Source organism: Urocitellus parryii, chromosome 6, assembly GCF_045843805.1.
Source record: "Urocitellus parryii isolate mUroPar1 chromosome 6, mUroPar1.hap1, whole genome shotgun sequence".
NCBI classification, from domain to species: Eukaryota; Metazoa; Chordata; class Mammalia; order Rodentia; family Sciuridae; genus Urocitellus; species Urocitellus parryii.
In genome coordinates, this window is record NC_135536.1 from 175,429,540 (window position 1) to 175,452,120 (window position 22,581).

Consider the following 22,581-nt stretch of genomic DNA (forward strand, 5'->3'; position numbering starts at 1 on the left):
CAGCTTCCCACAGCCACACGGAGGAGCCTCATAAACGTAAAATCACGTGAACGTCGCCAGACACGGAGATGAGAGGGGACACCTCCCAGGGACACGAAGCTGCAAAACTGCGAAACTGACCCAGGACACCCACGGCCAAGACAGTGGTCACCTGAGGGTGGGGGTCAGCCACCAGGATTGCTTCGGAGCGCTGTCCCAGTCTGACTCTAGACCTGGGTCCTGGGTACGGGAGGGGCCTTCAGTCCTGAAGACTCTGAACTCCTCCTGTGTGCGGCGAGTTTTTCTTGGGTATAAGGGAGATTCATGATTTTTAGGATAAACATTTAGCAAAAGTTCCCTCCGGGAAGAGGACATGGAAACTCATTTATAATCGGCTCAGCGGGGGGTAGGGGGATGGGAAGTTTTTATCCAATGTCATTCATTGCTAATTCCTTGGCTACCATCTATTCAATTATTAAATATTGATTCCCACAGGGTCCACGGTACAGGCCTGTAATCCCAGCAGCCTAGAGGCTGAGGCGAGAGGATTGCGAATTCAAAACCAGCCTCAGCAACTTAGCCAGGCCCTAAGCAACTCAGTGAGACCCTGTCTCTAAGTAAGATATAAAAAAGGGCTGGGGATGTGTGTCAGTGGTTAAGTGCCTGGGTTCGATGCCTGGTACCAAAACAAAACAAAAAATTCCCACCTTCCTCCATCCAAGGGTGGAGAAAACAGAGGAAAATAGTCCCCACACAAAATAATAGTACGTCCATATTAAGCACTTGGTGTGTGGCTGGAGCTCACCTTGAGCATCTCATTACATCTTCACAGCAACCCATGAAATACAACCTGCTGTTCCATTGACGCCTGAGAATGCCAAGGCTCCAAGAATGTCACTTGGCCAAGGTCACACTGAAAATGGCTAGGTGGACAGCCAGATGCTAGAGCTCTCGCTCTTAGCCACTGTGAATTCCCCTCTGTCCCTCCCAACACCCCTCCCACCCCCATCCCCCCACATACACACACACCAAGGGGAAAATGATGAAATACGTGCTCAGCTGAACTGGAAAGTTCAAACAAGGAAGTATCAACAGCTCAGAGATGAGAATAGGGCCAGAGAACTTCTTGTCTCCATCTTTCAATTCAACCTCCCTAATCTGAAACGGTTGGCCTGCGATTTGCAACCTAAACACCATGATTCCCCTGGACAGCTCCAGGGTTCTTCCTGCTCCTGAGTCAAAGAACAAACATGGGAGGGCAGGGCCAGTGAAGGAGGCTGGTCCCTGGCAAAGGTGGCTTTTGTGTTCCTCCTGACTCCTCCTGGGCTGGCTCAGGGCCTTCCTCAGGTCGCCTCTTGGGGGTTCTCGAATTTTCTTCTCATTTTAAGGTTCATGGAGCTGTAAGCTCATCACACTTTCTCCTGGATGTGCTTGTTGAACACGCACCTTGTGATGATGCTGAGGTCCGCAGTGCGGGGGCGGACTGAAGCAGAAATTCAGCCCCAAATGTTTAGAAGGTTGGTCCAGGCCCCGCCCATCGGTGCCTTGAAACTTCCATGCCCTTCTGCTACCCAACACTGGCTCTGTCGGGGCACAAAGTGGGGACTACATTTGTTCCATCAAATTTTAACCCTCCCATAGCCCAGGTGGGAATTGTTAGCTCTGTGTCATGGGTGAGGGAGGGGGAAGTGTGAACAAGTCCTGGAGACCCAGTAACAATGTCCTCTGCACTTTTGTCTGCAAGGAGGACAGAGCCCATGGTCAGGGTCTTTATCACCACTACAATTTTCATAGAAAAAGTAGGAAGAAAAGGAAGAGAGGGGAAGTATCTTGCCCAGACCACAAGCTGTTCCTGGGCTGAGCCGGGTCTGGAACTCAGAGCTGCCTGATGTCCCAGCCCAGGGGAGGGCTCCAGATCAGGGGCAGGTGCTTTCTGGACCAGAGACTGACATGCAAAGCTACCCTTAAAGAGCACAGAGGCTGGACAGCCCCCAATGACAGACTTCACCTCTGCCCAGTTGGGCAGGCCAGTGCCCTCCCCGAGCCTCGGTTTCCCCCCAGGATCATCACAGGTTCCGAAGCTTCAGCACCGCTCTCCGCATCTGCTCCTAAGGTGGCAGGTTTTGCAGGTCAAGAGCTGCTTTCCTAGTTCAAGACTTGAGCCTCTCCTCCCCTCTCTTTCTCCATCTGCAAAGTCTCCAAAGACCCAGGTGGAGGAGACAAGTGCCCGAGTCTTCTTGGGGGAAGAGCAGCAAGAAGAGGCAGGGGATAGACCAGGATGCAGCAGGATTCCTCAGGCCTGGGAACCTGGAGAGAATTTTCCAGAACATAAAAATGGGAAGCATGAGAGAATGGATTTCACCACTGTGGGCAGCCACAATGGTCAGCAGTGTGGGGATAGGACATTCATCACCCAGCCCAGTTAGAAGGAAAAGGACCAACTGTGAACACCATGCCCCATGTCAACTGGGCGACTCTGGACACGTCAGTCTTGCACTCTGAGACCCAGTTCCCCCACGTAAAAGCTCACTTTCAACTTCAACCAGGGCTGTGTGTCCCTGGCATGTGGCAAAAACTCACAAGTGTTAGCCATTGTTGGCATTATTCTTTTTTCGAACATCCCCTCTTTTATTTATTTATTTTTTATTTTTTTAGTTGCAGACAGACAGAATGCCTTTATTTTATTTATTTGTGTTTATGTGGTGCTAAGGATCAAACCCAAGACCTCACACATGCAAGGCAAATGCTTTACCACTTAGCTACAACCCCAGCCCCCTGTTGGCATTTTTAATTGCTGTTATTTTCTGGTGAGTTGAGGTCTAACTGTGCCATGTGCTCTCTGGGTCACGTGTCCCCACTGGGTCTCAGTTTCTTCCTCCCAAAGGGAGGAACAGTCTCCTCCCCCTCCCAGGTTCTGATGAGGATGTGCAGTCACATGACTATCAGGCACCAGGGGCTCAGAAAATGGAAGAACCCCAGGCAGGAACGGAGAGACCCCCAGAGATGAAGTCTGATGCAGTTTACACTTGACATTGAAGGAGTAGGAATAGTTCCCCAATTAGAGAAAAAAGAATCCGACCAGGGAAGGAAAGGGGACAAGAGATGATACTGACGTCCCTTCCTGGGCTCTAACTGGCTGCCCTGTCTGGAGCTCCTAACATGATCTTCCAGGTCACCTGGGAGCGTGGGTCCCCAACCTCAGCTCTGTGCATGAAACCACGAAGTCTTGAGTAACAGCCCATCTCAAGTTTTTCTGTTTAACTTGTGAACCAAATTGCTTAACGGACCCACCTGCTAATGTGATTTGCAATTATTTGTTTTGGAGAGCCCTGAAAGACACAACCACACTGAAGAATTCTAAATTATCTTGAAACCCATCATCCAATCTCCCATTTCCTGATCCCCAAGCTATAAAAGAGGCTGCTCCCTTGGCAGAAGCACCCAGGAGAGGGAAGAGGAGACCAAGACACTGCTGAGACTTTGAGAAACCCAGGTGAGCCCTGTCCCTTCCACTGTCCCCCCACTGCTCTGGGTGACAGGGATGCCAGCTTCCTCACTGTGGGACAGAAACTGGCAGACTGCACTTAGGGTCATTGGGGGGGACCTTGGAAACAGAACTGGCCAAGTTCATGGGCTGGGAATGGCCACTCTGCTTCCCTAAGAGACCAGCAGTGCTGATGGGAAATCAGGCTCCAAAACCCTCAGTCAGGAGCCCCAGGGCAGGCATTTGACTTGGGGTTGTCAGTGTGGTCTGAGATGCTCACTGTGGGCAGGTGACTTCTGATATTAGGTGACTTGCAAGGGTATCCACAACCAGACCAAAGAGCCATCCCCTTAGCAGGGAGGTGACAAAGTAGTTCGGTGCTCCAGTCACTGGCAAATTGAAGTCTTCATTTGCTGGGTCTGAAGAGCAGGACAGGGCTGGGGAGGCTGCGAGGCAGAGCGCTATCCTAGCGTGGACGAGGCCCTGGGTTCCATCCCAGCACTGCAGAAAGGGACGGTGGAATTCCTCAGAGGAGGTGGAACTAGGAACTCCTTAAGTGAGCCCAGCTGCTGAAAAATCTGATGGTCACTTAAATAGAGGCTTCAATGTCAGGCAGAGCTGCTTCAAACCCACTCTCTATTGTAAACCTGTAACCTTGGGGGCCTTGGGGGAAGTTACCTGTGGTCACTAGGTCTGTGTTTCTTCACCTATGCAAGTGATAGGGACCCATGTCTCAGGAGATGCTGAAGATGAAATCGGTCACCCAGGGTACAGCCATCAACCTGTCGCCTGGCACAGAGAAAACGCCCAGCAGTCTAGCCATTAGAGCTGATCACCTCCGGGTGCTCTAGGGAGGAGATGAATGAGAACCCCACCCACTAGGGGAATAGGGCAGGCCGTGGACAGATTCTCCTCATATTTGTGCCACGTTGAAGTCATTCTGTCCACAGATACCAAGAGATGTTTCCCACTGGGGCCCTCGTTGTCTTCTGTGGGCTGCTGGCCCACACCACAGCCCAGCTCGCAGGCCTGCCCGTGCCGCTGGACCCGATGCTGCCTTTGGATCAGTCTCCAGCCCTACCTTCAAATCCCCAGGATCTTGCTGGAAGCTTGACAGGGGGTAAATCTGTGATAGCCTCTATTGGATGTGTGTACGTACATGTGTGTGCGCGTGTGCACAGGTGTGCATAAACAACCCCCCATCTGTTAGGAGAAGGTGCACAGATGAACAGGGGAGAGGGCCTGAGGGCCTGGAGATGACAGATGACAGAGGTGACCCTCAGAGGCCCTTCTACTCATTTCCAGCTCTCAGCAATGGCCTGCTCTCTGGGGGTCTGCTGGGCATTCTGGAAAACCTCCCGCTTCTGGACATCCTGAAGACTGAAGGGGGCACTTCTGGTGGCCTGGTTGGAGGCTTACTTGGGAAACTGACTTCCTCTCTCCCCATCCTGAACAACATCCTCTCGTGAGTTGACTTACAATACTGCCCTGGTCCCCAGAAGCAGCTGAGATCTGCCAGCCCCAGGTGGCAGCACTGAGGGAGGGGGCGGTGGCCTGAGCCTGGAGCTGGGACTCAGTCTGGCAGGGACACTGGCCCTCTTCTCCAGTCCCTGAAGCACGTCCCAGCACCATCTGAGGGTCCTCAGGACAACCCCTCAAGGTCAGCTTAATGATGCCCAGTTCTCAGATGGGGACATGAGCACAGGGTCAGGCCTGAGCTCACTCAACGAGACGCAGAGCAAGGAATGTCACTCTAACCTGAGTCCAGAGCCCAGCCCTTCTCCTCTGCACCACAGCCATCTCCGCCCCCCCCCCCAGAACACAGTGGCCTTTGATGGAGGCAGGAGAACATCAGCTCCCACCTCCATGGTGTCATCAGTGACACTAACAGCCAGGCGGTGTCTGTGGAAAGTTCTGAAGTGGTGCTTTCCAGGGGACTCCCCAGAGCTCACTGAGCCAGAAGCACTAGGGTGTCTGTGAGCGGCCACAGCCTGGGCCTGGATGGGACTGGGTCAAAGCCATTGCCAAGGATCTGGCTCTGGCTCCCTGACTGGCAGAGAGACAGACTTAAGATTGAGTGATTCAGGCCCACAGACGTTGGTGCAGACTTACCACTATTCCCACCATCGCCCATTCATGCACTGAACAAACCATCCATCCATCCGTCCATCCATCCGTCCATCTGTCCAGCCAAGCTTTCCTTCATTTGACCCCTTCCTCTGCCACCCACCCACCCACATATCCATCCACCCACCTTCCCATCCACCCACAAGGGCAGCCCCTTCCTTGGTAAGTCCCTGTGCTGGCACAGAGCAGGCCACCAACCCAGACACAGTCCCCTCCTGGACAACCTCATAGACCTGAGAAGAAGAGGGCATCATACATGTCAGGATCCAATCTTGGCAGAGGCTGGGAGAAGTGCTGTGAGGCTCAGCACCCGGGTGGCTCTGGCTGCAAGACTCCCACATTGTCTCCCGTGGTCCCCGTGGGCAGCTCCTCCTCCCCTTGGATGGTCTCTGGGGTTGAAGGTGGTGTCCAGGTTGGAGGCTCGAGGAGCTGATGTTTCTCCCTCCGATGTTGCACCCTGGACAGCATCAAGGTCACCAATCCCCAGCTGTTGGAACTCGGTCTTGTCCAGACCTCTGATGGCCATCGCCTCTACGTCACCATCCCGCTGGGATTGATACTTAAAGTGAATACGTGAGTAGGTCCCCAGGGTGGAAGGAAAGGTGGCTCAGCCAGGGGGACCCAGAGGTCTCTGGGGAGGCACCAGGGGGTGGGAGTGCAACGACCTGATCCTCCGTCTGCAGCTCATTTGCCACTCTGCCGAGCAACCTTGGGGGCCGTGGGAACTCACTTGACCTCTGTGAGCCTTGGGTCTCCTTGGGGAAGTGAGCTGCGTGCACCTGTGGGCAAGGTGGGGTCAGGTGAGGCTCACGTGCCTGAAGAAGAGCAAAAAGCACCTGCACTGTGGAATGTGGAGGCCAGATGCCATCAGGGTTCCCTCCTCTCCAGGGGCCTGGTGGGAAGTCTGCTGGAGCTGGACGTGAAGCTCAACATCACTGCGGAACTCTTGGTTGAGAGAGACAATGAGGGGAAGAGCCACCTGGTGCTTGGTGACTGCACCCATTCCCCTGGCAGCCTGCGGATCTCCCTGCTTAACGGGTAAGGCTGAGGGCTGATACTCTGTCCCTGAGGAACAGAGCAGAATGGTGGATGGATGCATGGAAAGATGGAATGATGGGAAAATGGAAGAGGAAGAGGATGGAAGGGACGATGCATAACCAGATTGTGGGGAAATGGTGGGTGGGTGGAGGAGAGGGTGGGTGGGTGGGTGATGAATGGATGACTAATAGAGAGATGGATGGTTAGGTGGTTAAACGTGTGGAGGGAAGGATGGATGGATGGGTGGACAGATGCATGGACAGATTAATAAGTAAATGGAAGGGTAAAGTTTTCACTTATCCTTGTAAGGCCACATGACTAATTTGACGTTGGATTTGGCAACAAGATGTCTGATTTAAGCCCCAGCTATGACAGGGCTGAGGGGAGGTCAAGGGCCTATTAGCTTGAATGGTCTTCTCCTGCGTGGCTGTGGCTTGCTTATCTGTAACGTGGAACTACAGGGGTCACTGATAAAGCTCCCAAGACAGCAGGGGTCAAGTGTTGGGTCCCCTAAGGGGCAAACAGACATGAAGCCTCACTAGGTTGCTGGTTTCAGTCCCCTGTCACCTGGGAAGGCTGAGGTCATTCCCAACAGGCAGGAGTCATGGTCCCATGGCCGAGGTCTTCACGAGCCATCTCAGGAGTCCTCCTAGCTCCACACGGAGCACGGGTCATACTTTGATGTCCTGTGGAACACCTGCCCTGTCCTGGGGCTGTGGGCTCCTCTCCCAGGTGCCTGTGTGCGCAGGGCGTGGCTCCCTCTGGTAGGACCCTGGCTGCACATAGGGTGAGGGGACAGGCCTGGTCTGATGCTGACACTGTGTCCCTCTCAAGAGTTTTCCAGGTCCACCCTCAGGGCTCCTGAGTCACACCCACAGCTTTTCTCTTCCAGAATTGCTTCCCTCCCCATTCAAGACCTCGTGGACAACCTCACGGGCATCTTGAATAAAGTCCTTCCTGAGCTGGTGCAGGGCAAGGTAGGTGGGCTGGGGCGGGGGCTCCCCTGATCCTTGTGCCTCAGAGATTCTCAGGCTGAGAGAGTCCTGGGGTGAGCTACCTGAGTCCCACGGTTTGAGAAGTAATTCCACCTGTCCGTCAGTCTGTCTGTTGCTACATCTGTCCATGGTTCTTTCCGTCCCTCCAAATGCCTTGGTGGGCTGCAGCCTGGTCCAGGCCCCGTGCCTGTCCACACCACAGCTGAACTGGGTCGGCCCTGCCTGAGAAGCCCCACCAGCCCTCCATGGCAGCAGACCAGAGGTCTTCCAGGCTAGGCTCAGGTGTCTCCTAGGGCCAGAAACCACCTTCCAGAACCTTCCACAGAGGCAAAGTCACAGAGTGAACGTGCCTAAGTGTGACATTCAGGCCCCTTCCCAACGTCCCTCATGGCTTTAGTTTCTCCTTCTGCCTAATGTGCCTGTGACATTTGTCCCCACACCTGCTCAGAATCAAAAGCTTAGACACAGAGAAGTGATGGAAACCTTCCCCAGAGAACCCCCAATAGAGACGATGCTGCTCCCGGTGTCCCACGGGTGCCCCTTTGCTAACTCCCCTCTCTGCCTGGCTCAGGTGTGCCCTCTGGTCAACGACGTTCTCAAACTCTTGGATGTCACCCTGGTGCATGATATTCTTGGTAAGTGGTGCTTCCAAGCTCTCTCCCTCTGCAAGAGCAGCCATGTCCCCAGGGGTTTTGTCCCTGCACACCACAGGGCAGCTCGGGCCTCTGCTTTCACCTTGCCTTGGTTTTGGTTTCTTTGTTCCCCTGAAGTATCTGGAAAGTTCTGAGGTAGAAAGCCTTCCCTCCTTGGCCCTGACACTGAGACTAGCTGGACTGTCCAGTAGATGGTGGCCTGTCCCTCTTCTTGCTGGCCTAAGCATGGCCTAGAGTCCAGAACTCCCACTTTCTGGCCCTGCAGCTCAAGAGGAATATGGCTCTTCCAGGACTCCTGCACCTCATGACCATGGTTGTAAACTGTTCTTTTGATTGGTTGTTTGTTTTTCATTATCTAGACAAGCTGATCAACGGAGTGGGATTAGTCATCAAGGTCTAGGCCTTGCAGGATGGACCCTGGTCTCTGCTCAGCTGGTTAGTGTGGCTCCCTGCTCCACAGCATCTGGGACAGTCTGTTACTCTGCTGGTAGAAGGCAACATGACATCTACATTAGTCAGCTATCAATCACTGTCATGAAATGTCTGAATTAATTAACTTATAGAGACAAAAGGTTTGTTTGGGCACAGTTTGTTTCCAGTCCATGATTGATTGGCGATCCTTGTCACGGTGAGGCAGTGCCTCATGGTGGGAGCATGTGATGGAGCAGATGCTCACCTCATCAGGCACAAAGCACAAAAAGAAAGAGGCAAGAGCTGAGCACACACATCCAGAATCACCACACGCAAGTCCACTTGAGCTCACGGAAACACGCTCTCAAATGCATGATCCAGCCTGGGCTACCCTTGTGACTGAGGCCAAGCCTCTAGCTCCAGGGTCTCGGCCTCCGCCTATCCCCCTGGAGGGCCATTTGATGTTGGATCAATACCAATAAGACCTTGCTGGGCGAGTGGCACAAGCCTGTAATCCCAGCAGCTTGAGAGGCTGAGGCAGGAGGATCCCAAGCTCAAAGCCAGTCTCAGCAAAACCAAGGCACTCAACAACTCAGTGAGGCCCTATCTCTAAAGAAAATACAAAATAGCATTGGGGATGTTGCTCAGTGGTAGAGTGCCCATGAGTTCAATCCCCCGCACCAACCCCCCAAAAAAGAGTCCATGACCATGAGTCTTCCTGCTGACTGGGCCCGTCTCCCCACAGACCCACTTCTTGCTGCAGTCCACCCGCTCCTGCCCAGGACAGGGAAGGCTGGCCCCACGTCCTAGAAAATGACAAGGTGCCTCGTCCCTGGGAGCCTGCGCCCCAACCTCCCCCCAGGTGTGCGGAACCTCCCCTGCTCCCCACCAAATAAAACCGCTCCTCTTCTGCACCAGGGCGTCTTGTGCTGCTTCAGCATCACGTGAGGGCTCCTGGCTGGGACGGGCCCTGACCTGGGTGGCTGGGGACAGTAGGGTATGGGCCCTGAGGGGTCAACAGGCCAGACCCAGGCAGTGTCTAGTTCTCGGTAATGTCTCTGGTTTTCTTTGGGAACAATTTCTTTTCTTTGAACCATCTGGACCCACTGGCTTGAATCTCCAGATTGAGGCTCATCCTTGACCTCAACAGCTTCGGGGTCCCCCGGGGCAGCCCACTCCTGCAGCTGAGGTGGACTTTCATGTCTCCCATCCCTGTATCCGGCAGGCGATTGCCGCTGCCTGTTGGTGCAGCTGGCGTGATCACAGGAGTTCCACGCTGTTCCACGTTCAAAGACCCTTTGCTCTGAGCATCCACAGGGGGCCAACATCTGCCCCTCCTAGGGAACAAATTGCCACCAAGTCCTCCCCTCCACAGGGACCCTGTGGGAGTCCAGTCATTGGGGTGCCATTCTCCTGAGCAGGTAGCTAAGCTGACCCGATGGCCTGAGTCAGTGACCAGCAACAAGAGTGGGGGGTGGGGGGCGCACAGCCATTGCCCCGCACACAGTGCCGCACATTGGGAAGAACATCCAGGTCCTGCCTTGGTCATGGCCTGATGGCTGCTGTGGACCAGTGGGACCCAGAGACCTTTAGCTCTGCAAAACCATGGATAAGCCAGGTTGCATCGTAGGATCTTGCCCCCTTGTGGCTCAGCCCCTCTGGCAAACCCGCTGTTTGTTCACAGAGCCTCACTAGACCCTGGTCCTGGCTGGGCCCATCTCAGATGCCTCATTTCCATCTGGTGATGGATGGCGTCTGTTGAACGTGTCCAGTATTATTGTGGCATCTGTAAGCACCCAATGCCGGCGACTCTGGTCCTAGCAGTACATGTGGCACCCCAGCCCCAGACTGTCGCCCCACCAGCGCCCAGTGGTAAGCAGGGGTTACCATTCAATAGGGGCGCTCCCGGGGGACACCTTGACAACTCGTGTGTCCCAAAGCCAAGAGGTTGATGCACCCCAGTGGGGATTTCCTGTTGCCACGGAAACCAGAAACCATGCACAGAGGTCACTGACGCCTGTGGTATCACTGGGCCAGCTCCTAAGGTCCCAGAGACAGTGCCTGGGCCGTGACGGGGTGACTGCCTCCCGAGGCCTGTGACGCAAGGCTCCCATCCAAAACTGGCTGCTTTGGGGTCACCTTGACTAAGGGCCTGAGGAACCCCAGGTGGAGCACACGTGCCCCTGCTCCCCATAGGAGCCACCAGCTCATGGGCCTCCTTCATGATCAGTGGGTGTCCCCAAGGCCATAGGTGTCTGCTCCCTGTAGCTGGTGTGCACCTCTGGCTTCCTGTCTGGGGGCCTCCAGGAATCTCCCTGTTGCGGGAGTCTAGAGTTTATTGGGTCTACTGCCCTCCCGAGTGCCTGTCGTTGTGTCAGCGACAAGCCCAGAGTCACCTCCACTGGTTTTTTGAGCTGCCCTACTCTCAGAATGTCATCGATGCAATGGATGACCAGAATGTCCTGCCTCTGGGGCTTGCTGAAGGTCACGCCCCGCCTGCTGGTGGCCTGCTGCAGGGGCACCCAGGCTCCCTCAGACCCATTCAGTGCCCTGTGAGCGCACACCGGCCTCCATCTCCAGCCCTCCAAGGGATGGAGGAAAAGGTATCAGCCAATTCAGGGACAGCATCCCCATCTCTGGGTGGAGAGCCACTGCCTGAGGGACAGGGAGGACACTTGGCACCCCAGGGGCCAAGGGCAGGACCTCACCATTCAGTCTGCAGAGCCCACTGGCAGCTCTGGGTCCTGGAGGCCTGTGGGGCTGGCCGGGCCCGACTGTCCCTGGGACAAGGTGGTGTGTAACAGCCCTGCTGCAGCCAGTGCCCAGTTGACAAAGTGACACCCCCTGGACCACCTGGTCTGCAGGACTGCTTTCTGTTGACAGCCCACTGGTGTTTGGGCACCTCGGGTGTCAGGCCAAAGAGCACCTGTCCCACTGTGTGGCTCACATTCTTAGCTCTGCAGGGACATACCTCCTCAGGAGGTGGTGACATTCTGTGCCACAAGCAGCCAATGGGAACCATGGTCTCCAGCACCCAAAATGGCACAGGGGCCCTCACACAAGCACAATCACCACTAGCAGAAAAACACTTTGGGTCACTGCATTTGTCCCCAAATGCCCCCAATATCATCAGTTTAGTTTTTCCCCTAATATTTTCCCCAAAATATTGTCGTGTAAACACCAGCATCCAAAAGCCCCAGGAAGTCTGAATTCCCTGGATTCCCTTTTCATCCCAACAGGGGCACAGGGCCACTGGTCTCTGTGGACCCTAAGGCCTGGGTCCTGTTGTAGGACAGATGGAGGTGGACAGTAAGGAATTAGCAGGAAGCGGGTTCACTGGCTGCAGCGAGGCTCAGAGGCAGGGCTTTCACCACCATCAGCCAATCCCCTGAACCCCGAGTTCAGAAGGTTTCAGAACTTTATACCCAGTGAGTGGAGGAGGGGCTCAGAGGCTCACAACCTGCAGACATCTGCATGAAAGCAGTTTTTTTCTATTATTCTGGGCAGTCAACCAGGCCTGGATACAAAATCAAAGACACTCTGAAAACCAGTGCCTGGGAAAGAGAGTTCTCCCCTTCCTTCTCACCAGCTGGCCTCCAAGGACCTGAGAGTGTCCTTTGAAATGCAGACCCCTCTGTGTAGAAGGCCTTGGGTTAGTTGTACTTTGTTTCTGCAAACATACCCCCCCACCCCCCCCACCCAACCCCCACCTCCACTTGAAAATTCTTCTGCAGAAATTTTTCCTGAGTATCTAAGAACAATTATGGTGAGGGTTTCTGGAGAAGCTTAATTAAGATTTTCTGTGGAGGAGGGGTGACACTACCATTCCCCCTTTCAGGATGCTCCCCATAATTTGATCTTTTAAATTAAAGAGCATTATAATCATCCTTTAGGCTTAAAGGCTAATATCATGCCAGTGCATTAGTTGCTGTCCTATTTTACCCACTGTTTCTCTACTGGATCTAACAGTTTTAATGCACAAACATGGAGCAACAAACAGGTTAACAGCAGAATGAATACCCATTACACCAATTAAGCTTTTGAATTCACCAAAAGTTGAAAACCATCCTGCAAATAGAGTTTGGATCCCAAGCTTTAATGCCTTCCGGGTTTGAACCGGCATATGGGCTGGGTTTCTTATGTGGTTGGCTTTAAGAGCTTGTCCATAATCATCTATTTGCATGCAACAGTCTGAGCTCTTGAATTTTCATATATATTTCCCTCCTTAGCCAGAAGGTAATCTAATGCCAAGCGGTTTTGATAGATAGCTGCTCACATCTGGGTCTGTTGCGAGGCTCGGAGGTCACTGCTGGTATTTTCAGTCCAGCTTGTAAGTGAATAATCCTGTTTAGCAGGCACAGAGGCATTCTATAGCCCCAACTGTCATCTTGTGCCCAGGTAGCAGGACCATAAGTGGCAATAATCCTCTGGGGTGGCCAGTCATCTTCACCCCAACACTGTGGTTCTCCTAGATCAAGTTCTTTTCCAATGGACCTCTTTTTCCTCTTTAGAGATGAATAGTCATCCACCTGTAGCATCTTCCTGGTAGGACAGGTCCTAAATATCTGTTTGTTATCATCTCTTGGTTATAATAGATTGGCTTGACATATAGTTAACATGATTTTCATCAATGAGACAGAAGTGGGGGAGAGTCCCCTTAAGACAGTCAAAGGCAACCACCTTATATAATAGACCCACATATAGGTTAAACAGTGCACTTTAACAATTTCAAACTGAAAACACCAAACCAACCCTAGAAAAGGTCAAAAAAGTTTAAATGAAAGTTTGTAACCAAGAGTCAGTCAGTGGGAGTTCCTGTTACCAAACCAGAAGCAACAGATCTACCTGTATGGCTGGAAGTGCGGTGGCAATGCCTTACAGCATGAGCACTATCTGAGAGGCGGAAGGGGTCCATTTGCCTGTGGTAGGTCTGTCTTCTGCTGTGCATTGACCAGCCAGCCCCCGAGTGGCTTGGCTGTGTGCAGGCTTGTCAGCCCTGGGAGTGACTAGAGCAGGGTTGTTGTCTCCTGATCCTTGAGCTTCTCTTGTGCTTGCTCCCCCTGGATGGTCTCCACAGGAGTGTAGCAGCATCTGGAGAGCACTCCCAGTCCACAGCTGCGGGCTCTGAGCCTGCTGTCATGAATCTGGGGACCTGGCTCTGTAACCTTTCTTGCAGCTGGGGTGGAGAGAATAACAGTGGAAGGGCCCTTCCAAAGAGGCCCCAGGGGCTGAGTATTCCATTCTTTGACCCAGTCTGCATCTCCAGCCTTGGAGGAGCTGCCCCTGTGGTCCAACTACTGGCAACCTTTCTCTAACCCACTGGAGGAGAACCTTAAAGGGTTCCCTAAGGCCTCAAGCTGTCCCCTCAGGGTTAACTCTCTGTTTTTCTTAAGCCTCCCTGTAGCCCCTTGATAAGTGGGGGGAGGTCTCCCCTACACTAGCTCATAGGGAGAGAGTCCTGTCCCCTTTACGGCAGTGACCTAATCCTTAACGGTGCAATAGGGAGCTTGTCATCCCAATGCCAGTGAATGACCTGCCCAGGGTACCTAACTGAGCCTTTGAAGTTCCCGCTCTCCTTTTAACTGTACCAGAATGCTGTGGCCCACGGGCAGGATGGCATTTCCATCGCATATTGGAACTCCGGGCCAATAACTGTATCACCTCTGCCACAAAAGCTGGCCCATTGTTTAAGACATCAGTTATTGGGTTTTCCAATCTGGGGAGTTTCCCAGGGGAGCATCCTGGCACCACCCTGGCCTTTTCAGTGCGGGTTGGAAAGGCTTCCACCCAGCCAGCGCATGAGCTCACAAAGACCAAAAGGTATGCAGCCCTGTGAGCCTGGTGGTCAGTGAAGTCCACCTCCAAGTCCTCAGGGTACTCGTCTTCTACTTTGGCTTCCTGTGGAAGCCTTGGCCCTTGGCGAGGACTGTCATGGGCACAAACCTCACATGTTTACAGATCACCCGGGAGACACCTTTCCTTCTCAGTTTTAAACCAATTACCTCATGTTGGGAATAGCTGGGCTCCATCCTGGTAGAGGGTCGGGCACAAGGACCACATTTAAGCCCAGGACTGGATTTCCCTCCTGTTACCTGGGCACCTATTCTGGCCTCTGTCAGCTCTCCGGTTGCCCCGAGTGACCATGGTGTTTTCTCTTTGGTGGCCGTGGCAATGTATGAACACAACTTTCCTGGGAGCCCATATTGTAGCCCATATTGATTAAGAATATCCTGCCCAAATTTATGTCTTTTCCTCCTGGGTTAATTACCCCCTTTTTAAAAAAATATATTAGTCCCCATGAACCTGAAGGATGGTGAAAGCATATTTTGAGACTATGTATTTACATAGTTTTTGCTGCCAACTCAAGTGCTCAGGTCAGAGCAATAAATTTTGCCTTTTGAGCTGAAGTTTTCTGAGACAGAGGTTCTGTCTCAACAGAGGAGTCCGGAGTGACCACTGCCTATCCAGCCAAATGTACCTCATCTTTTATGAAATTGCCTTCATCTGTGAAGTGCTCTCATCAGCTTCCCTGAGGGCTGGTCTGCCAGGTGTGGTCCCCTGGAGAACACTCATCCATGACTCAATGCGATTGGGATCAGCTTTTCCAGGTCCGATGGCAAGCAAAGTTGCTGGATTTAAAGTCCCGACAACTTCAACATGGACATGTGGATTTTCACACAATGTGTCCTAGTAGCTGATCATCCCTCATCTTCAACTAATACTGTCCTTTGTGTTTTTACCATGTCAAAACTGAATGAGAGGTGCTAGAGCCTGGGCTCAGTGGCAGAGCACTTGCCTGGCATGTGTGAGGCCCTGGGTTGGATCCTCAGCACCACATAAAAATAAACAAATGAAGGCATTTTGTCCATCTACAACTACAAATAAGAAAACTGAATGAGGAGCCGGGTGCAGTGGCACACACCTGTAATCCCAGTGGCTAGGAAGGCTGAGACAGGAGGATCACAAGTTCAAAGCCAGCCTCAGCAAAAGTGAGGCACTGGCAGGAATCACAGCCACCATGTCACACAGGTCTTCAGACCCCTTATCCACACACGCCCTCGGGTCCCTGAGTAGGACCCCGGCATCAGCACCTGCGCAGGAATCCCAGACACTGCTCCCACACAGGACACCTGGTCGCTACCAACCTGCAAGAATCCTGGCCACCACTCCTATGTGGACCCCCATCTACCAAAGTGGGGATCCCCCAGTCACCTCCATGTTGGAGACTCCAACCACAGTCCCCTACACGTGGTAGCCTCCACCTGGGGACACTGCACTGGGTCCAGGGACAGCTACAAGCCACAACACTGCACGCCACAGAGCTGCATCTCTGAACTCACTGCTCAACGCCACCTCCCAGTTCCCCACCCCATCATTGAAAGCAGCCACTCCATCTTGGGACACCTTCCTCACCATCTTTAGTTGGGGCAGCTCCCACCTTGGAAATCCAGCTGGGGCTTAGAAGCAAATCAAGGTACCCTAAGTCCCCAGCTGCCCCCTCTCCCCAGCAGCCGCTAACCTAGCACAGTGCCTGTGGCTCCGCAGCAGGTCTGTAGCTCGCAAAATCGGGTCCTGAACTGCCCACATAAAACAGCTCTCCGTGGTGGGTGTGCAGCCCCCAAGACCTCCCGAGAGAGGCTCCTGATTGGGGAGTAGAAAGGGAGGGAGGGAGGGAGAGCTTAGAGACTCCATTAAAGACCAGGAATTGCAAGGTCTACAGGACACAAGGAGATAAGACCAGGGGGCTGGGGCTGGGCTCAGTGTAGAGTGATAGTTTAGCATGTGCGAGGCCTTGGGCTCAATCCCAGGCACCACATAAAAATAAATAAATAAAATAAAGGTATTGTGTCCATCTGCAACTAAGAAAAAATCGAAAAAAAGAAGAAGAAGAAGAAGGAGTTGGAGGAGTAGAAGAAGAAAAGACCAGGCACCCACATCATACAAGCGGGCCCCAAAGGAGATCCTTGGGGTTCAGTTTCTCTTCTGGGATGGGCAAGGGCCACACCCCCAAGACCAACCCTCTCACCCTAATAACCTTCCCCATCCTGAGGGTGGAGACACCAGCAAACAGCAGACAACGCCACCTACTGGATGAGAAGGGAAGCTGGAAAGATCCTGATCTCCAACCAAAACAATCCTTGGATCTTCCTTAAGATTTCTCTCTCTCTCTCTCTCTCTCTCTCTCTCTCTCTCTCTCTCTCTCTCTCTCTCTTTATCTCTATCTCTCTATCTCTTCTCCCGCCCTCACATCCCCAACATCTGTGAAACCAAGTACTTTTCATGAGTAGGCTACTGAGGACTGGGATGTCTGAATAGTATTTTTCAGTGGTGTTGTACATTTTATCTCCTATTTTTATATTTTTTAATTTTTCTTAACATTTATGTTTGTTTTTTGTTCTCTGCTGTCTTCCCACTTACTTGTCTCCCCCAAATCACTTTCTCTCTCTTCTCCTGCTACTAACAAACTTCTTTAGATTCCTCTTTTACACTTTCTAAGATCTAATAACTCTATATCCTCACTTCCTACCCCCCAATATCTCATCCTACACCACACCCCTGATTCTTTGTCCACCTCAGAAACTGTAGACCCTTTTGCAAGCCTACTGTTTATATTGTAGATGATAATTGACCTCACCATTTCTGTATATTGTGATGAAACCATAAATGTCTTAATAGCAAGTATTTGGCTTAAGGTTATATATTGCTTGTATTTGCATCTGTTCACATTGTTCTCCTTCGTAAAGGAGAGATATTGGAAACCTGCAGGGACACTATAAGTGTATAGGGTAAAAACTGTTACACCTCAGAACCGCAGTGCTAGAAGGAAAGACACACAAACAACACACACACAAAAAAAAAAAAAACAAGAGAAGAAAGTGTCCCAAACAAACCAAGATACTACATCATTAGAATCCATGGCCAGCACAACAGAAGAAATGACAGAGAAGGGGTTCAGGGTGTACATAATTAAAATGTTCTGTGAATTAAAGGATGATAAAAGAGAGCAAATACAGACAGAAAATGATCATTTTGATAAAGAGCTACATAAGCAAATACAGGGAGAAAAGATTACTTCAATAAATAGGGAGACAGAGATTCTAAAAACAAAACAAACAGAAATCCTTAAAATGAATCCAAATTAAAAGTTCAATAGAAACCATCACCAACAGATTAGATCACTTAGAAGACAGGACCTCAGACCATGAAGACAAAATATACAATCTTCAAAAGAATGTTGACCACACAGTGAAGATGATCAGAAACCATGAGCAGAACATTCAAGCATTGTGGGACAACATAAAAAGACCAAATTTCAGAATTATTGGGATAGAAGAAGGCACAGAGTTCCAAACCAAAGGAATAAACAATCTATTCAATGAAATAATATCAGAAAATTTTCCAAACATGAAGAATGAATTGGAAAATCAAATACATGAGGCTTACAAGACACCAAATGTACAAAATTACAACAGATCCACACCAAGACACATTATAATGAAAATGCCTAGCATACAGAATAAGGATAGAATTTTTAAAAGCCATGACAGAAAGGAATCAGATTATATACAGGAGGAAACCAATTAGGACATCTGCAGGTTTTTCAACCCAGACTCTAAAAGCTAGAAAATCCTAGAACATAGACCAAGCTCTGAAAGAAAATGGATGCCAACCAACAATCTTATATCTAGAAAAATTAAGCTTTAGGTTGGATGACGAAATAAAAACCTTTCATGATTAAACAAAATTTAAAAGAATTTACAACTAGAAAGCCTACACTATAGAACATCTTTGGCAAAATACTCCATGAAGAGTAAATGAAAAACAAAAATGAAAATCAGCAAAGGGAGGTATTACACTAAAGGAAAAACCAATCAAAGGAGAAACCAAATCAAGTTAAATACCAAAAATAAACAAATGTGACCGAAAATACAAATCATGTCTCAATAATAACCCTGAATGTTAATGGCCTAAACTCACGAATCAAAAGACATAGACTGGCAGAGTGGATTAAAAAAGAAGACCCAACACTATGCTGCCTCCAAGAGATTCATTTCATAGTAAAAGTCATCCACAGACTGAAGGTGAAAGGTTGGGAAAAATTATACCACTCACATGGACTGTAGAAGCAAGCAGGATTTCCATCCTCATATCAAATAAAGTAGACTTCAAGCCAAAGTTCATCAAAAGGGATAAAGAAGGACATTTCATACTGCTCATTAGCAAGACACTGCAGAAATACAGAAGATAATTTGAAATTATTTTGAAAATTTGTACGTAATAAAATAGAAAATATCAAAGGCATCAACAAATTTCTAGAGTCACATGATTTGCCCAAACTGAATCAGGATGATATACACAAGTTAAACAGATCAGAAGCCTACCACCAAGAAGAGCCCAAAACCGGATTAATACACAGCTGAGTTCTAGAAGACCTTCAAAGAAGAACCAATACCAATACTCCTCAAATTATCTCATGAAATAGAAAAAGAGGGAGCACTTCCAAACTCATTCTATGAGGCCAATATCACCCTGATTCCTAAACCAGACAAAGACACATCAAATAAGAAAACTTCAGACCAATATCTCTAATGAACATAGATGCAAAAATTCTCAGTGAAATTCTGGCAGATTGAATACAAAAAATATCAAAAAGATAGTGCACCATGATCAGGTGGGGTTCATCCCAGTGATGCAATGTTGGTTCAACTTACAGAAATCAATAAATGAATTCATCTCATCAATAGTGAAAGAACGATCAAGGCTTGCCGTCAGAGAAAATGCCCTTTTATTGAGGAACAGCTCTGCATATTTATAGAGAGAGGGGGAGGTTTTGACAGTTATGACAGTTTAATGGTTGAACAGTTGACAGTTGGCTGGGGTGCTTTCTGATTGGTGGGTAAGGATCATGTGAGCCAGCAGGGCTAGTCTAATTGGTGGGTAAGGATCATGTGAGCCAGCAGGGCTAGTCTGATTGGTGGGTAAGGATCATGTGAGCCAGCAGGGCTCACCATTGGACAGCTCTTCTTGGGGGATGGGGAAGTTAATCTTTGGAGCCAGGGTGACTGCCAACATTCCCCCCTCTTGTTATTAAATGAAAGTGGGTGTCGACTCATTCTGGCTGCTTCCTGCTGAGATGGGGTAGTGTGGAGAAAGAGAGGAGGGAAGTAAGGAGCCCCCTCAGGTGGGCAGAGGAGACCGGTATCAATGAAGGTTCCTTGCCACCACAGATCCATGATGATGTCAGTCCATTCGTCATAGGTCTCGACTGGAGGTATCATCCATAGCCAGGAGTTGGGAATTCCTGAGGAGAAGCTGGTTCAAAGCTTGGTTAGACATTTTACCCACTTGAGTCTGAATGAGCTTTATGATAAAGGGAAGGAACAGGCACAGGGAGTTTTTATAGCCCAAATCTAATGGGGTCTCTGGGTCTGCAAGCTGCCTTGTTGGCACAAGGGGGGTTAAGTGTTCAGCCTTGTGGGGGCATGGGCATTTGGGCTTGAAGCAAACAGGTGATAAAGAACCAGTCAGAGGGTTTGAGAAGCCAGGTCATCCTGCAGCTAACTTTGTTTGGCATGACCTGCAGACCAGCCTGTCCTGCACCTAACACCCTCAATTCCACTCTACATTCCTAGTCCAATCTAGCTGCCTCCCCTCTCTATTAAGGCTGCTCTTCAAACTTTCTCCTAATTGGGTGTACCAGCTTGCTTCTCTCTTTGCTTTTCTTGAAGGCGGCCAAAGGAGGATGGTGGCCTATTGTTACCAAATTTCTCTTTGAGAGCAGTCAGCTCTCTCCAGGTTTTATGTGAAACACCTCAACTTTAAATACTAATACTTGAAATTCTTACGAAACTGGGAGGGTAAACAAAACACACATGTTCCTCCTTAGGCCCCAAAGGCAACTGGTAAAGTGCACACTTATTCAGGGGTCACCATGCTCTGGACACCTAAGTGGTTTGTCAGAAGGACAACACACAACGGTCCCACTACCGGCCAGATCCAAGCAAGTGGGGGGATCTGTAAGGAAGAGAAGAGGGTCTGGCTGGAGGGGACCCTTAGGGTCACTTGCCTTGAATATAGGGCAAAGAGAGGACCCAAGAGGGGCCAGAAATGAGGGGAAGCATTAGAAGAACCCATTTATGGAACATTGGGCTAAGAACAGAGCACGGGAGAGACAGAGCTTGAGGAGATCTTGTGGGGAGGGATGACAAGAGTACTTAATGACAGGTGACGATCGTTGGGGCTCTTCTGATGTAGGTGTAGGAGCTCTGGGCTTAAGCCTGGAAATGTGAATCCACGGCGTAAGTTGGTTATTAGGTAGTTTGAGTTTGGCCGCCAAGGGAATGCACATAGTCACCTGAGCAGGACCCTCCCATTTTGGTTTTAGAGGGGGCTTTTCCCTTTGTGGGCAATAGTAAGCAAGTTGGCCAGGTGTTGAGGAGGTAGGGTTTTGAGGGAGACTGGGGTCAGGAAGGAGCCAGTCTTGAGAGTGCCAGAGTTCAGAGCGTAGATGGAAGAGGAGGGGCAGGGCATAGTTTTCGGAGATGGGTAGGGGTTCTGTAGGCAGTCCGGGAGGAACGAGGGGACAGCCATACATGACTTCGTAAGGTGAGAGATTAGAAGGCTTCTTTGGCAAGGCTCTAATGCGCAATAAAGCAAGGGGAGCACCTTGACCCAGTGAGCTTGGTGAGCTTGGTGAGGATCTCTTTAAGGGACCGATTGGTCCTTTCAACCTTTCCAGAAGCCTGGGGGCAGTAAGGGCAATGGAAATGCCAAGGGAGTGATAGTGAGCCAGTCCCTGAGTTATCTGCGAGGTGAATTCTGGGCCATCGTCTGATGGCATAGAAGTGGGCCTCCCGAAACGGGGGATTATGTGAGTCAACTGCCGTGGAGGCCTGCTTGTTAGAAGTGGGAAAGGCTTGTTTTTTACTCGGGGCATGTTGGTGAAATCAATCTGCCAGTCTACAGCCAGGGTATGACCGTGGGCCTGATGAGAAGGGAAAGGTTTAGGTTTGAATGGAGTATTGGTGTTGGTTCTCTGGCAGATCTGACAAGCGGAAGTCATCTGTTGAAGGAGGGTCTTATCGAATGGGGAAAGGGTGAAAAAGGAGTGAAGGAAAGTAGTGAGACTCTGTGGACTGCAATGGAATAGAGAGTGAAGAAACTGGAAGTGTTGTTGGGGATCTTTGGGCCGATCCCCGGTGGTAAAGCTCTGTAGGGTGGCTGATGGAGCAGCTTGATCGGCCTTGGAATTCCCCCTGGTAGTAAGGGAGGAGTCAGTTTGGGGCCTTGCAATGGATTATTCCCTGTTGGGAAGGCAGCCTGGAGGCTCCTAGTAGGCCAGAAGTAAGTGTGGAATTAATGACTGCTGCCCTCTGGTGGTAGCCCCCTTTCTTTCCAAATGGCTGCGTGGGAGATCAGGATATGGAAGACGTATTTGGAATCTGTATATAGGGAGAGGGTTTTCCCCCGCGAGCTCGCATGCCCTGTGGCAGGTCTGAGTTCAGCTTGTTGGTTGGTGGTACTGGGTGGGAGAGGTTTTGTCTATGATGGATGAGAGGGAGACAACAGCTACCCACCACTCTAACCCCTTCGTGTATAAAGGAGCTACCATCTGAGAACCAGACGAGGTCCAAGAGGGCAGGGGTCCCTCAGAAATGGTGGTAGGGCAGGGTAAAATCGTCTCTAGTACCTCCAGGCATTTGTGGACCGATCTTGTGAGGGAGAAGATGGGAGGAGGGAGGCAGGGTTTAATGGAGAGCAGGGCTGAAAAGAGATGGAGGGATTTTCAAGGAGAGACAAGGAGGGATAGAACCCTGGAAGGAGGAAGTGACTGCAGCCTCTTGTCAGTGAGGAAATCCTTTAGATGGTGAGGAGATGAGGTGGTTAGCGGGGA

General features: G+C 50.7%; 1 protein-coding gene across 1 annotated transcript; it reads left to right on the top strand.

Annotated features, from left to right (window-relative positions):
* The first annotated feature begins 4,423 nt into the window (after positions 1–4,423).
* On the top strand, positions 4,424–8,676 carry LOC144255402 (BPI fold-containing family A member 1-like). The gene is made up of 7 exons (XM_077800056.1): positions 4,424–4,583; positions 4,769–4,928; positions 6,056–6,163; positions 6,479–6,628; positions 7,521–7,605; positions 8,195–8,258; positions 8,636–8,676. Exons 1-7 carry the CDS (start codon positions 4,424–4,426, stop codon positions 8,674–8,676), a joined length of 768 nt encoding a protein of 255 aa, XP_077656182.1.
* Positions 8,677–22,581: the final 13,905 nt, after the last annotated feature.